General features: G+C 52.9%; 4 protein-coding genes across 4 annotated transcripts; 1 reads left to right on the top strand and 3 right to left on the bottom strand.

Annotated features, from left to right (window-relative positions):
- Positions 1–223: 223 nt before the first annotated feature.
- BO82DRAFT_313773 (putative ABC multidrug transporter) lies at positions 224–5036 on the bottom strand (the record flags this gene model as incomplete). The annotated part of the gene is made up of 9 exons (XM_025632491.1): positions 224–626; positions 686–1125; positions 1192–1351; positions 1404–1610; positions 1658–2510; positions 2563–3169; positions 3219–3724; positions 3778–4322; positions 4383–5036. The coding sequence occupies 9 exons, from the start codon at positions 5034–5036 to the stop codon at positions 528–530; spliced, it is 4071 nt and encodes a 1356-aa protein (XP_025490256.1). The 3' UTR covers positions 224–527.
- A 1466-nt stretch (positions 5037–6502) lies between these two features.
- Positions 6503–7920, top strand: BO82DRAFT_433657 (class I SAM-dependent methyltransferase). Its single transcript, XM_025640891.1, has 2 exons — positions 6503–6719; positions 6819–7920. The coding sequence occupies exons 1-2, from the start codon at positions 6598–6600 to the stop codon at positions 7777–7779; spliced, it is 1083 nt and encodes a 360-aa protein (XP_025490255.1). The 5' UTR covers positions 6503–6597; the 3' UTR covers positions 7780–7920.
- A 10-nt stretch (positions 7921–7930) lies between these two features.
- BO82DRAFT_120335 (alpha-L-rhamnosidase) lies at positions 7931–11123 on the bottom strand. The gene has a single exon (XM_025629878.1). It carries the CDS (start codon positions 10837–10839, stop codon positions 8083–8085), a length of 2757 nt encoding a protein of 918 aa, XP_025490254.1. The 5' UTR covers positions 10840–11123; the 3' UTR covers positions 7931–8082.
- Positions 11124–11811: 688 nt separating this feature from the next.
- On the bottom strand, positions 11812–12602 carry BO82DRAFT_355854 (TBP family protein). Its single transcript, XM_025635564.1, has one exon. It carries the CDS (start codon positions 12414–12416, stop codon positions 11976–11978), a length of 441 nt encoding a protein of 146 aa, XP_025490253.1. The 5' UTR covers positions 12417–12602; the 3' UTR covers positions 11812–11975.
- Between the last annotated feature and the right edge of the window lie 2633 nt (positions 12603–15235).

Below are 15235 nucleotides of genomic sequence, written 5' to 3'. Positions count from 1 at the left end.
GATGGGAAGGTGGAAGGAAGGAGTGAGTAAGGTGTTCATTCTGCTTCCGCCCAGAGCCTGAGATGTCGGGCATCAACCTCGGCTGCCTAGCGCAATCTAAGTCTTCGCCACATCTCGTCTATCACAAATGATGGGGAAATTTCTCTGAAAGCCTTCATATTCAACAGTCAACACATATCCTAACATATTGACTGAAAGGACAAATTCTTCTCCAAACCACAAACAGAGCTCAAATAAATCGAACGAGCTTTATTAAGCTTCTAGAAAAAAAAGTCTATATCTAGTCTATATATAATTGGCCTTCTCCTCAACCGACCACAGTTATGTCCAAGGAAACAATTATAACTCAGAACAATATTAACTACGACCTTGAATGTGTCGCTCTGACCTGGCACTCTTCGTCGTCTTGATCCTCCACCAGCCATTATTATCTCCAATCAAACATTCCAAATCCCAAAAGTAGATCCACGACAACCCCTGCAGTTTCCATCCTCCATCTCTCCGAAATATCGAAAAAAAAAAAAGGATTACTCCGACCGCGCACTCTTCGTCTTCTTACTCCTCAACTTCATCATCAGAAACACCAATCCATACGACGTGATACAAAACAGCGCCGTAATCCCAGTCTACAAGATCAAGGTCAGTCAATCATTCATCTTCAAGTCATGGACAGACAGAAACTCACATCTCTCCAGGAATAGTACTTCTCCTTCAAGTTAAACGACTTGGCGTAGTCCGCTCCGGTCGAGTACTGGCAGAAGGAGCACGAGCCCGTCGCGCTCGCGTCCTGCAGATAGCCCGTGTTGTTCGCAATGAAGTCCGCCATGTACTGACCGCAGGTCTGACCGGACGGGGCGCTGAACTGGACGAATTCCGACGCCTTGCATTGAACTTTCACGTCCCAGAGCACTTCGCCCAGAAGGCCACCGACGAGGTAGGTGAAGGGGTCCAGGTAGTAGATCCAGTAGCGCCAGAAGGGCGTGATCTGGTCGTAGGGCACGACGACACCACAGAAACTGATCATGCCAGCGCCGATGAGAATGGGGTTCATGATGGCGGCGAAGTACTCGTTAGGCGCGTAGGCGGCGATGGCCTGGCCAATCGATGTGTAGAGGAACTCGTAAACTGGGTTTATTTGTTAGCTTAAGCTTGAGGATGACTCGAGAGGGGACGGAGTGAGGTATAGCATACAGATCATCTGGAGGTAGACATGACCCGAGATGTAAGCCGAGACGGGGAATCCAGCAGTAAAGTACCAGCATGCAAAGTAAAGTGTGGCGCAGATGACCAAGTACGGGATCTCAGAGACGGCTTGGGCTCCAATAAAGGCTATCCAATGGTAGGTTTTGGACTAGTTGCTAGATTAGCGGAGTCGGCTGCAAAAAAAGGCTTTTGCAATGTACCTTCTTCTCTCGAGTCTCGAAGATATCGCGATTGTGCAGAAAGAACGGCTGCATCTGATTGATACAGCCCGGGGCAACAAAGATGAAGTTGAAAATAGCAAACAAGCGCAGTTGGAGTGCGAAAGTGCCGTCTCCCATCTTCCAGAAAGTGAAGCCACTGAACAAGGCAGCGAACACGTGAAGAATGATCTTGTTCCACATGTAATCCTGCGATCGTTAGCACCAAGCTATCTGACTTTACATCTAATACATACCGGTGAGCGCCACAGCTGAGTCATTAAGCGTTCGAGTACCATCTTGAACTGAAACCAGACGGGGCTGGCGAAGTCATGGTGATCCTCCTCTCCGGTCGAGTTCGCCTCGGCTTCCTTGTTAAGTACTTCAAGATCTCGGAGTACAAGCTCACGTTCTTCAGAGTTGCTCCAGACATCTACCCAGTCGATCGGCTTTTCGGTGTTGCCTTGTATCACTTCCACAATGTGCTCAGCAGGGTTCACGTCAGGTGGACAAGGGGCACCGTTCTTCGCAAAGTAATCAAGAACCTTCTGTGAGTCCTCGCCAGTCTCTCCGAAATAAGTCATCTTGCCTCCCTTCGCAAGAAGGACGAGAGAGTCGAAAGCGTCAAACAGAACAGCGGACGGCTGATGAATGGTACACAACACAGCTTGACCACTATCAACGAGCTTTCTCAAAAACCGGATGATGTTGTAAGCCGATTGCCCATCCAGGCCGGAGGTCGGCTCGTCCAGGAATAGCAAGGTCGGCTTGGCCACAAGCTCAACGCCTAGGGTCACTCTCTTGCGTTGCTCAATGCTGAGGCCCGCGCCCGGGACACCGATCAAAGCATCCTTGATATCACTGAGCTCAAGCAAGTCAATGATGTGGTCAACATAGGCGATTTTCTCTTCACGTGGCACGCTAGCAGGTTGACGCAACAGAGCCGAGAAAACTAAAGCCTCCCTCACAGTGGCTGTGCCCTCGTGGACATCCATCTGTTCACAGTACCCAGTAGTCCGCTGAAAGCTGATACCTTGAGGTCGTCCGTCAATGAGAATAGATCCGACAATCTCACCGCTGTCCTTCCGCTGAGCAAGCACATCAAGCAATCTGAAGACACATTAGCCAGGTATTTGTAGAAATGGGTAACCATCAAGCTTACGTGGTTTTGCCAGCACCCGAACTTCCCATTAGCGCCACCAAGTTACCAGGCTTGACGTACCCGAACACCTGGTGCAAGAGTTGCTTCTTCTCTCCGTGGAAGGGGACATAGTAGTCGAGATGATTCCACGTGAAAGTGGACTGCTTACCCGTTTGCGCAAGAGCATTGCCTTCGGACTTGGAAGCAGCGGAGCCTTCTTCATCGGCAACCTTTGGCTTGGCACCTCGTTTGTAAAGGAGCACAGAGGAGCCAGATTGGTTGTTGTTCATTTCGAGGCCCAGTGAAGTGAGAAAGATGAAGAATGCCCAGAAACCAACAATGATACCGAAGCTGCGCCAAATGTGGTGGAAGGAGTAGCTGTACTGCTCTCGAATGTAAGCGGCACCGTTGATCACACCATCTGTGCTTCCTTTGACCGTGCAACCACGATTAGGCGAGGCACCGGCCGGGTAACCAGATCCGTAAGGAATATAGTCAGGCGCCACACAGTCCAATTCAAGTCCGACAAATTCGTTAGCCATCAGGGCTTCAAACGCGTAGGCACCGGGGTTGAGGTAGAAGATCCAGCGGAACCAGACGTGCATTTGCTCGAAGGGAATGAGATAACCTGCGCCCCCGTTAGCTTGGCTCATTGAACGCGACCTTCCATTGCATACCTCCGTAGACGAAGAATACTGTCGAGACAAATCCAGTCATCTTCGACGCGTTACCAAACTTCTTACAGAGAGCACCGATTGCTCGGAACATCTGCAGGAAGCACAGCGTTTGAATGACGATGATGATCCAGTAAGTAAAGAAGCGGCCAGCATCCATCCGTAATGCAGCCATGAAGTACAGAATCAACGAGAAGCACGAGACCTGCACCAAGACAATAGGAACATCGGTGATGGCACTGGCGATCGCGAAGGCTGTTGGCCTGTAAAAACCAAATCTCTTTTGGCGCGAGAGAATGGGCCGACCCATGAAAGACGCGGTCGTTTCCGACATGGCATCCAGAAGGAAATAGAGGATTGCGAAGAAGAGAGCACCTGGTCGCAAGAAGATGGAAGAGCTGTCAAGCTTGAGGTTGTAGAAGAGACTACCACAGACAAGAGCTTGGAGAATAGCAGATACCACCTTGATGATGATAGATAGTTTATCACCGGCTAAGATTTGAAATTGGCTGGATCGATGTCAGTACCAGCTCGGGTTCGATCATTCTTTGGCTTCACTCACCGAATTGTGCAGCTGACGACTTGATGCCAGAGACCCGCCGTGTAGACGCTCTGGGGCCGAGGAATGTGCTGCTTTCTCTTCTCCATCAGCACTGCATTGGCCAAGTTGATCTCTTCGTCAAACAGCTTCTCTGGTGGCTGGATGTCCTCGAGCATCTGAGAACAAATCGAACTTTGGCGGTAGTAGGCCTCAAATTCAGCTGCAGTATTAGGCACCTTCCCTTCCATCCCCGGAGCCACAATTCGCTCCGTGGTCACGGTGACGGAGGTAAGAAAATCGGCGATATTGGCACCCCGGGGACAGACGAAGCCCATGTCCTCAAAGTAAGCTCTGGCCATCGCCCGCGGACCGTAGTAAGTCACCATACCATCTGCCAGCACCAAAACCTTATCAAACTGGTCGTAGATGCCGTTGCCCGCCTGGTACATCGTGGCCACGATCGTCTTTTCGTTCTGGTCTGCCTCGCGTCGCAGCATGCGAGCGAATTCGACTGCCGTCTTTGAATCCAAACCTCGAGTTGGGTTATCCCAGAACTGGACAGGGCTCTGTCGAAGAAGGGTCCTTAGCAATAGATCCACGAAGTCGCAAACCAATCATGACCATACCTGACCAGCCATCATCTCCGCCAAGGACACACGTTTCCGTTCGCCACCAGAGACACCTCGAATGAACTCATTTCCGACCAGAGTCTTCTTCGTATGCGGAATTCCCAAGGAGTCCAAGATATCATCTCGCTTCTCTTGCACATATGCCTTCCTGTCCTGCAGATGTTCAGGCCGTTCCCGAGGTACCTTATTCCGCAGAGCAAACTTCATCGTTCGATTGACCGTCAGCGTAGGGAAGTGCACATCGTCCTCATTGTTGAACATGATCTGTTGGCGATACTTCTTTGCCTGCTTATGGTCCATACTTCCGTACCGGGTCTCGCCCACAACCTCGTCAAAGGCATCGCGATCGTTCGACAACACTCGAAGAAAAGAAGTACAGCCGGACCCGGGACGACCGAGAACGAAGAGCATCTCCCCCGGGCGAACCTGACCAGTGATTTCTTTCAGAATTGTCCGCTTGGGTCGCCGGCTCTTTAGGAACCAGCCGGTGATTTGTCGCGGGTCGGCCACCGACAATAGTGTTTCGCCAAGGGCCGCATCAGGTGCCGTAACGTTCACGCTGACATCTCGGAATGTGAGTGTCAAGCGCTTCCGGATATCGGAGGCCCCAGAGTCCATCTCGACCGTTGCTGAGGATGATGTTGTGTCCATGTTTGCTGATAGGTCCGATCAGGTCGTAGCTATATGTCGTCGTGTGTCCCGGTCAGTATATGCGCCGTAGTTCTCGCTGGAAAGTCCATACCTAAGAATCACGATCCATGAAGCTTCAACCTACAGACACTCACTCAGATCGAGAGACGTAGCTGAAACTACCTTGGACAGCTCGAGGAAGCTCAGACTCTTTTATTATGATTTGGTTTCCTGCGTGGCATATGCGATACGCAATTACTGCCAGTGCACATATCCGCAGATCCGTAAAGCCGACATCCGTAAAGCCGCTCAGTTCCACCGGTTAGAGCTCTTCGACTAGCTCATTGGTTCATATGGAGGATTGATCCACAGAAGGCGTTGCTTATCATGGTTCCGATGGTCCACGGATATGAAAATGCAGTATTTTTGATCTATAGCCGGCTGCGCTAGAATTTGCGTTGTTCACCGTGCCTGAACAAGTTGCCCATTATGACCTAATTCGAGCCCCCGATTCAGAATGGCGAGCTTTCTCGCTCAGGGGTTTGATCCAGCCTTATTCCGAACTCTGTTTCAGCGCGAATCAGGTGCATTTGTGCTGGCGTCAGGGCCAGACCACTCGGAATGAAGGACCCGGACCAGCGACCCATAGAGTCATCATGGTCGCTGATAAATCCAGACTGTGTTAGACGAACTGTCCGGTTATTCCACCGAATGGGGTGTCCAAGGGTCGCAAGCAGGAAAATCAGCCGTCTTTATTCCGTTGACGGGATCTCCGTCACAGAAGTACAACAGGATGATGAAGCCGTGATAAGGCGACGTCTCGACCGATCGGCCACGTGGGACATCAGCTTCTGACTCTCTGTCTCTTAGACAGCACATTAAAGACATGCGCTCAGGGCAGATCCGAAGGGTCAATCAGCACCTTGGCATGCTGTTACGTATCCCCTTTGGCACGGTTTGGCACGGGTAGAGAGCCGGTGTGTCTGTGATGTCTTAGCCACGTGTACCCGTATTTCCATAGTCTCTCTACAGAGAAATTGAAACGTTGGTCTTCTTAAAGAAAGTCCCTGCCGTACTCTGGACAGAACTGACCTGATCCTCATCCCATCGGTGGAGACCGTTTGAAAGTGACAGCCATTGTAGACAGAGCACAAGACTTGTCTTTGACGCGAATGCCAAGCAATGATCCCAAGGTTCGGGCTGTTTCAGCATTTCAGCGATGAAAAAGAAAGCAAGAAAGCAAGAAAGAAAGATAACGATTTAACCAAGAATGGTGAAATGATGGCCCCTTCCCCAGTCCTGATATTGTTCGTGTAAAGTTGAGCGATGGTAATAGCTGAGCTGCCGCACTAGACGGGTTGACATTCGGCGAGGACCAACCAACCAACCAACAACTGGCGGCGGTCTCTTGGCTTCCGCTCCCGCGTATCTCTCAATTTCTCCCGCGCCGCGATCCGCCGCAACTTCTCCGGACCTGACCTTCGACCCGGTCGGTGACCCCCCTCATGGCGTGAACCACGACACTCTTCCCCCTTCCCTTGGGCCTTATATTCTCACCACATAATAAAGTAACAATACAACCATGAGCGCCTCGCGTGTAGGCCGAGCCACGCTCAAATCCGCCAAGGGAGCAGCAGCAGCAAAGCCCGCTAACGCTGCTCCCCGTGCCGGCGCGAAGAACAAGCTGAAAGCACCAGCCCCAAGGTAAGAGGACATTGTACAATCCAACCTTTCCCACTACTACCACCTCTCCCCCAAAATACCAAAAGCCAAGGCTGAAACTAAACTCAACACCCTCAAAAGTTACCCCGAATACACCCCGGCCCTCTCCAAACGCGCGCACCCCACGCTGACAGACTTCCACCACCACCCGCCCTCAACAACCACCCGGATGAGCCCGCGCGTGATGACCGTGATCGGCGTCAGCGCGCTCGGCCTGAGCACCTACATCGGGTACCTGTACGCCTCGTACCAGCGGGAAGTGACGCACTCGCAGACGTTGTCCGCCACGGTCCCGGCCAACGTGACGGACCGCTACAACACGACGGCGCGCACCTTCGACGCCGACGTCGAGATGTCCGAGAAGCTGATGCGGCTGGGCGCCAAGCGGCGCGATCTCTGCCGCCGCGCGCGCGGCGACGTCCTCGAGGTCAGCTGCGGCACGGGCCGGAACATCGAGTACTACGACTTCGGCCCGCCGCGGCGCGGCATCGTTGACGAGCGGACGGGCGCGGTGGGCGTGCGCGGGTGCCGGTCCGTCACGTTTGTGGACCTGAGTCCGCAGATGGTGGAAATGGCGCGCCGCAAGTTCGAGGAGCTGTATTTGGGGGATAATGATGCACTCCAGGAAAAGGTGGAGTTTCGCGTGGAGGATGCGGCGGCAGTCGGGGCGGGGCCGAGTCCCGAGATTATCGGGGCGGCCGCCGCTGGTCAATCCAAAAAATACTTTGATACGGTGGTGCAGACGATGGGGTTGTGCTCGTTGCCGGATCCCGTGGGCACGCTGAGGCATCTAGGGACGGTGGTCGATCCGCAGAGGGGCGAGATTCTGTTGCTGGAGCACGGTCGCTCGCATTATGCGTGGTTGAATCGCGTGTTGGATAATTTGGCCCCCGCCCATGCGGATCGGCATGGGTGTTGGTGGAATCGCGATATCGGGGAGATTGTGAGGGACAGTGGGTTGGAGGTCGTCGAGGAGAAACGCTGGCATTTTGGTACCACTTGGAAATATGTTCTGAGGCCGGCGAGAAAGACGGCCGAGTAGAGTGTGGCTCGATGATCTTGTGCTGCCGTCTTGGGAGCGGCACGCTTACGGTAGAGACGATTATGGTTGTAGATTTGGATGTACTATATGTATCTATGGTGGTTCTGAGCGGAGTTATATTGGTTCAGTAGATAAATTCAGAGATCTTATGTTAGAGTGGATCCTCCTTGATGTAGACGTCGAGGACGTATCCAGCATACGACAAGTAGGAGACCTTATCGTACCGCTAGGAGACTTTACATTGAATGTTGTGCTAGTTTCGTTCCAGATCTCTAGTCACGACAGACAATGGGCCGATAGAGGTCAGAGACCCTGACCTGGATTAGTGATAAATGGAGCGATGGCCTCAGGCGGATAAGGCTGAGGGATGAAAGGGACCTGGAACCGATAATGCCCGGACCCGACCTTGTGTTCCCCCGTCTCAGAGCCCAGTCGAACGATGGCCGTTGCATTCAGGGGCACGTCGAGCTCGACCGTGAGCACCTTCTCGCCATCATCATCCTGCGAAGGGCCGAGTTTCCACCGGCAGAACCAGCGCCCATACGGGCAATCATGCGAAACCACCGCGTAGGTTAAAGGCCCGCCCGGTTGAGGAGACACAAGGACAATCTTCCACCCGGGCTCGCGCGGGACCAAGCCCCCGACGGTCTCATGCAGCCATTGAACAACAGACCCGAGAGCATAGTGATTAAAGCTGGTCATCTCGCCGGGGTTGATCGACCCGTCCGGCAACAGGCTATCCCATCGTTCCCAGATGGTTGTAGCCCCCTGCATAATAGGATAGAGCCACGATGGGCACTTATCCTCGAGCAGCATCCGATAAGCCAGGCTAAGATTTTTGCTGTCGCTAAGTGCCTGGAGGATTATGGGGGTGCCGGCAAACCCCGTGGCCACGCGGAACTTGGCCATACGCACCAGGCGCGACAGCTGGCGGCTGATGGTTATACGTTGGGTTTCGGAATCTATCAAGCCAAATACAATGACCAGAGCATATGCTGTTTGGGAGTCGCCGGCGACTAACCCGCTGGGAGTCACATACTTGGCATGGAAGGCTTGAAGGTGTCGGTCGGATTCTTGCTGGTAGTGGATATAGTCGGCTTCTTGACCGAGAAGCCGACTGATCTGTGCCAGGGTTCTGGTGACGCGCACCAAGTAGGCATCTGCCACGAGCGCGCCGCTAGTTCGTCCATCCCCCGGCTCGTCTGATGGAGCCTGGGGATCCAGCCAGTCTCCGAGCTGCCAGTGGTCCGGATCCCACAGTCCATCGTCGCCCCGACGAACCCCCTGGTCCAGCCATGCCTTCATGCTGGGATACTGCCGCCGGAGGATTTCCACGTCACCCGAGGCTTGGTACAAATTCCACGGCAGAATGACCACCACATCGTCCCAGACAGACTGCGGCATCGGAGGCCAGACGTGCTGAAGCACATTCGGCACGACTAGTGGGGGCACTCCTCCATCGCCATGCTGCTCTGCAGCTACGTCCTCCATCCAGTCAGCCAGCATTCCTTCGCAATTATACAAGAAAGTTGCCGACGGGCTGAAGACCTGGATATCACCAGTCCAGCCCAGCCGCTCGTCCCGTTGGGGGCAATCAGTTGGGATGGACACAAAGTTGCCTCGCATGCTCCACCGAGCGTTGCGATGCAGCTGATTGATCGCATCATTCGAGCACTCGAAATCCCCCGTCAGAGCAAAGTCTGTGTGCAAGACTAATGCGGTGATATTCCCCTGCCAAGAGACCGATGAGGACCGGGGGTCCCATCCGTCTACCTGCACGAAGCGAAATCCATGAAAGGTAAATTTCGGAGACCAGTTCCTGAGGGTTTCTCCGGAGGAAACGATCACGTCGGTGCATTTGGCTTGACGCAGTGGTCGAATGCCCAGCTCCCCATTCTCCAACACCTCTGCGTGCGTGAATCTCACCTCAGCATCGGCAGACAGAGCCAACTCCCGCACATGGAGCTTACCCACCAGATTCTGACCGAAGTCGAGAATCAAGCGCCCAGATGGGGTGGTAAACAAGCGCCGTGCTGTAACATGTTGTGTAACCCGTACAGCGGGCGCTCGAGAGACGACCAAGGATGCCTCCGGCAAAGCCAGCGTCACGACGGGCTTCCAAGCCGCCGCCGTCGTCATCTCCTGGTAGTCGGGGTCGCCGTGCCAGTCCCCCAGCTCCTCGCGCATGTCGTACAACTCGCCATCATAGATCTCGCTGCGCACGAGGGGGCTGAAGTTGCATTTCCAACTGCTGTCCGACACGACCTGCATCAAGTGATCCTTCCGGGCGCCAACGATCTCCAATTGAACCAGCGCACCGATCTGGTCGCCGTAGAGGCACCGTCTACCACCGTTGAACCCCAGGCGGCCTGCGTACCACCCCTCGGCCACCTCCACTCCCAGCACATTGCGAGCCGCGATCCCGGCAGAGACATCATGAACCCTGTACGCCATACGATGGTGGTAGCTCGTCCAGCCCGGTGCCAACTCTTCATCTCCCACCCGCTTCCCATTCAAATAGACTCGATACATCCCCAGCGCTGTCACGTAGAGTCTCGCATGATCCACAGTCCCAAAATCGGCAGGGAGCTCGAAGGTCTTCCGGAAAACGACCGGCCTGAGGGTCTGGTCGCCTCCGATCGCCGGGTGCACCATCGGGACGGCGGTCCAGTCCTGCTGGCTGAGCAAAGCGCATTCCACCCCGCTCCATGTCGACCACGCAGTAAAACCAGCATGCCTTTTAGCTTCAGTGCCATTATCTTCTGTCGTTTCGGTCCAGGTGCCGTGAGCGCGCACGCGAATCAGCTTACGTTCGCGTGAGCGCAGCGAAGGGCCCGGCCATGGTACCCACGTCGACTCGGGGCTGTCAACTCGATAGATCTGCCCTTCGTCCTCCTGGTGGCATTCCGGTGCTTTCAAGGCAATCTCGTATGCGGTTTGGATCCAATCGCGAAGACCCTTGTTCGAACAAGTAGCCTTCCACGAAAGACGGGGCGCGTCATACTGGATTCCGAAGCCGGACGGGGAGTGCTCATATGCGACGACGGCGATTTCTGCCATCTTGAGGTTGCTTGCGAAAGGAGGATGGGAGTAAGACTAGCCGGTAAATCATTGATCATGAGTCCAAATAGGGAGAAGGTTCTCCTTTCATATGAGGACTCGCATCATTTTTGCCCCGAGATAACCGACAGGAACAAGCCTGTAGCACTGAGGGAAAATCTCGGGAATTCGATAACAACACACTTCGGATGTCAGGTGGCGATGTATGCACACGATCTGTGTTCACATATATCCAATATGGAATGGCAGAGCTGGTATCTGATCCTATGGCATAGACAGCAGGGAGGCTGGGCTGTGGAAATGACGCTCGGGTTGGACCATGCCGAACGAGCTGGAGGCAGCAAACGGCTTCCCCGCAAAGCCGGCAACTACTGCGCTCCGCATGTGACCACGGCAACAAGGCCTTCTAAGGGTAGTGTATACACAACTACGAAACACCAATTACTCGAGACAAGAGAAGTACATTTGTTCCAGGGTTTTTTTTTCATCTTTTCAGTTTGTGTAGCGACCAGGAGTCCATAATTAAGCCAGCCATAAACCTAGGCATAGCCCCGAAGCCCTCATGCTCCCGGTACAATCATCCGCTGTCATAACATTCCATAAAGATCTAAAACAGTAAAGAATTTTTTTCCATCTTTTTGGTGCTGCGATGTTGTTGAAAAACCATCCGACTGAGCAAAAAGCAATCAGAGGTTGAAAGCATCACGTCATTGGTATGACCCAATGTATGAGACGCTGCCCGAAGGCGAAGAACAGAAAAACCAGTAATTAGAAGGAGGCAACCATTCGACCAGCGCACAGTACCGCCCCCTTGATCTGCGGTGTGCGACTATCTAAGATGGTGAGACGATTTGAGTTTGATAAAAGAGACAACCAGGTAACATAAACCGAGTCGCTAGAACGCCGTACAAATGCTAGCATGAGGAATCGTAACGTGCGCAAAGAAACAAGAGAAACCACAACTAATCGATCGACGGGCGATGTGTCCGAAGCGCCCACAGCGAGTCGACGGAGAAAGGTTTTGTTAATACATGTCGATGAAAGGTGTAAGAAGGCGACGGCGTGACCTTCCTGGTTCGAGCCACAAGGCCGATTTAAACTTTACGGAAATCTTTTTACGTATGTTAGTGAATGTATCACCTCGTCGTCGAAGACGAAAGAAAAATGTAGTAGTGCATACCCGAAAGCACAGGATAGATCAGCTCGAAAGCCTGATAGATCTCCTCACGGACCTTCGCACCAGTGAGAACGATCTTGCCACTGACGAAGATCAGGAGCACAATCTTGGGCTTCATCATGCGATAGATGAGACCGGGGAACAATTCGGGTTCGTAAGAACTGAAGTTGTGGTGGCGACTAGCCAAGCCCTCCAGGCGGATCGGGAACTTGATGTCGCAGGAACCGACGATATTCTGGATCTTGAAGTCCGTGAACTTGGCGTTGAAGCCGAGCTTCTGAATGATACGGGCGTACTTTCTGGAGGCCAGCTTGGAATCATCTTCCGACTTGGCACCAGTAACCACCATCTTGCCGGAGGCGAAGATCAAAGCAGTCGTCTTCGGCTCTCGGATACGCATGATCACGGCCGCGAAACGCTATGGGAAGAGAAAAAAAGACCAGTTCAGCCACAATGTCCCCTGACGTGCCAAGCTCAGGAGAATGTGGAAGATAATACCTTTGGGTTGTACTCTGCATTTCTTGCGTGAAGCGCGATGGTCTTCAGGTCCAGGCGACAGTCAAGGTTGACCGTGGCGACAATGTTTCTTTGAAGATAGAAAAATTCTTGTTCAGCAATCTGGTGAACCAGAGGAACGAGAACAGTAAGAGTATACTCACTGCAACGTAGGCACAATGCCGCTTCCTGGAGTGTTGGCACCAGGAGTAGCAGCAGGAGTTGCGGGCGCCACCCCGTTGCCATTCGAGGCATTTGCTCCCTGCTGCTGACCATTCAAACCTCCGTTGGCACCTTGAGCCATCGCCATGTGTGCGTCTTTTTCAGAAGGTGGCGTGAGATCACCAGCACCACCGGGAAAGGACAGAGAGGCAGGAGAAGTGAAGGCCCGGGCCTGCTGCGCAGTGGCCGGATGAGTTGTGAGAGAATCCATCGCGACGAGAGTAAAGAGTTACTCGAGTCGTAGACCAGCCGACGCTGAAGAGGTGATGAGAGCTTTTGGATGACAGTCTGCACCAAATAATCTCAGTCAGTCCAGGAAGACAGACAAGGCAAGGCCAAGTGACAAGGTGGTGGTTGGATAGTGAGATGGTTCCGAAGGTGACAAGAAAAAGGCGGTCGGGTGGCAAAAAAAAAAAAAACACACCGAACACCCAACGGCAGCGAAAGAGTCACGTACCCTTTGTGGGAGATGAACAAATCAATGTCTCCCCTACAGCAACACTGCCCACAAGCAACGAACCGTTTCACGTGAATGAAACGGAATGAGGTTCGGAGTAGAGTGCCAAAGATAAAACCAACGAGAACCCACAAGTCAAGTCAAACCAAGTCAAGCCAAGGTGACAAGAGCCTGACTGAATGATGGTCGAGTAGTACCACGAAGCCCAGATGGAGGATGGGAGAGGTGACGGTGAGGATGAGGACTAGAAAAGCACAACCAAGTGTTTTCTAGGGAGCAGGAAACAACTCGACGCAGCCTCTGCAGTTATTGCAGAAGTGAGGTAACAAGCACGAAGTAAATAGGGAGTGTCAAGACAGTGCGATGCACGATGCACGTGATATGATCCAAGGCAAGAACTTTTTTTTTTCCTTTTTTGGAATTGGTGATGTCTATCTGCGTCTGGAGAGAAGGTGTGTGTGTGTATGTGAAAAGAGAGAGCGACGAAGATGCGAACCTGAGGTTGCAACCTTCCTGTTTCAGCAACTGAATCTGAAACAGTGTAGTAGTAAGATAAGAAAAAGAAAAAGGGAGAGGTATAGAAAATAGCTTCTTCAACCTTTTTCCAATTCTTGGCTTCCTAAGAACTTCTTCCCGGGAATCTTAGACCAGCGCGAAAAGCAATAGAGACAGCTAAAAATTTAGCGGCTCTGTGATCTGTACGAGTGGAGAGGATGGGGGGAGATAGGAAGGGGGAGGATATCGGGCGGGAAGAGTGTGTATGGCTTTCCGGGCGGTGCCAAGACCAGAATCAAAATTCCAACAGAGTCAGGAAAGTGGGAGGTTGGGCCTTTATATAGGCTGACTCACAGAGCCGGGGGGGTGGGTGATGAAGGGAAAGGAAGGGAAAGAAGGGGAGCTGGCGTCAGGGGGGCTGGGCCCGGCGGCGAAAGGCGGCAAAAGCAGCGACGGTCACCCATGGGTTTGGCTCATTTGGCTGGTTTAGCACAAGTATTTTTGAGTGTTTTTAGTGTTTTCAGTGTTTTTCTATGGACCTAACGCTCCACTAGCGGCTCTTGGAGGGTGGCCAACGCCTCCCACTTTCGCTCTACCAAGCAAAGACCCCCCCCAAGACCCCCCAAGAACCCCCAAGCACAAGCGCTGGTTTGTTGATCGGCGGACCCACGGTAAACACATTGTCTGGGAGTTCCACCGGCGTGCACCTGTTCTCGTTGGCTGTCGCCCCCCTTACTCTTTTTTCCCGACCGGCGCCATGGTTGCAGCCACGCAGTTTTGACCAGTCCGCGTTCCTCCTGCGATCCACTTTTGCAAAATCCATCCATTCCGTTTCCTTCCAATCATGCCGGCTTGCTGTTCTCGGCGACTAGGGAGATAGCGAGGTAGACTAACGCGTCTGCCCGCCATCACGGTCCTGCCGCTTTAGCAACTGGCAATCAACCCTCCACAAAAGCAAAGATGGAAGGGAAAAAAAAATTTTGCTCTCTTGGCCCGGTTTCTGTTCCTTTCCATGAGCTTGTTTGGGGCCTCAGCGCTGCCTTGATCCCGGCCCCCAAAAAAGACCAAAAAAGATTCGGTTGAGTATGATGCTTCTGATCTGAAATCCTCTTGCAACTAACCTTTAGTCACATTTTGCGTTCTGAGAATCGCTATGATCGAAAGGAATCAAGATACAGAATGATGGAGGATGGAGGATGGAGGACGATGGATGGATCAACAGGCTGGAAAAGATGCTGGGCCGACCGCGACCCGAAAAATTTGGGAAGGGGGTTTCAAGCCGGTCGCGTCATGGGGTCGGTGGACTGGACGCGTCCTCCCTTTTCATTTGGCGTTGCCTGCCGCCTTCAACAAGCCTCAAGGGCAAGGCTCCAGCCGATGGTACTTTCTTGCTCCTATGAGCAGTACAGTACGTACGGTACCCCGGATCTCAGACCACCAACTGTGATCCACTAGCTCGATCGGTATTTGGTCAACTTGCAGCCTTGATACACTGGTCACTTTTGGCTGGGAACCTTCATTTATCGATCTTAGTCTCAGACATGACCAGT

The sequence above is a fragment of the Aspergillus uvarum genome (genome assembly GCF_003184745.1).
Source record: "Aspergillus uvarum CBS 121591 unplaced genomic scaffold BO82scaffold_40, whole genome shotgun sequence".
NCBI lineage: Eukaryota > Fungi > Ascomycota > Eurotiomycetes > Eurotiales > Aspergillaceae > Aspergillus > Aspergillus uvarum.
Note: the sequence above shows the minus strand (reverse complement) of the source record. Positions and strands in the feature narration are given on the sequence as shown.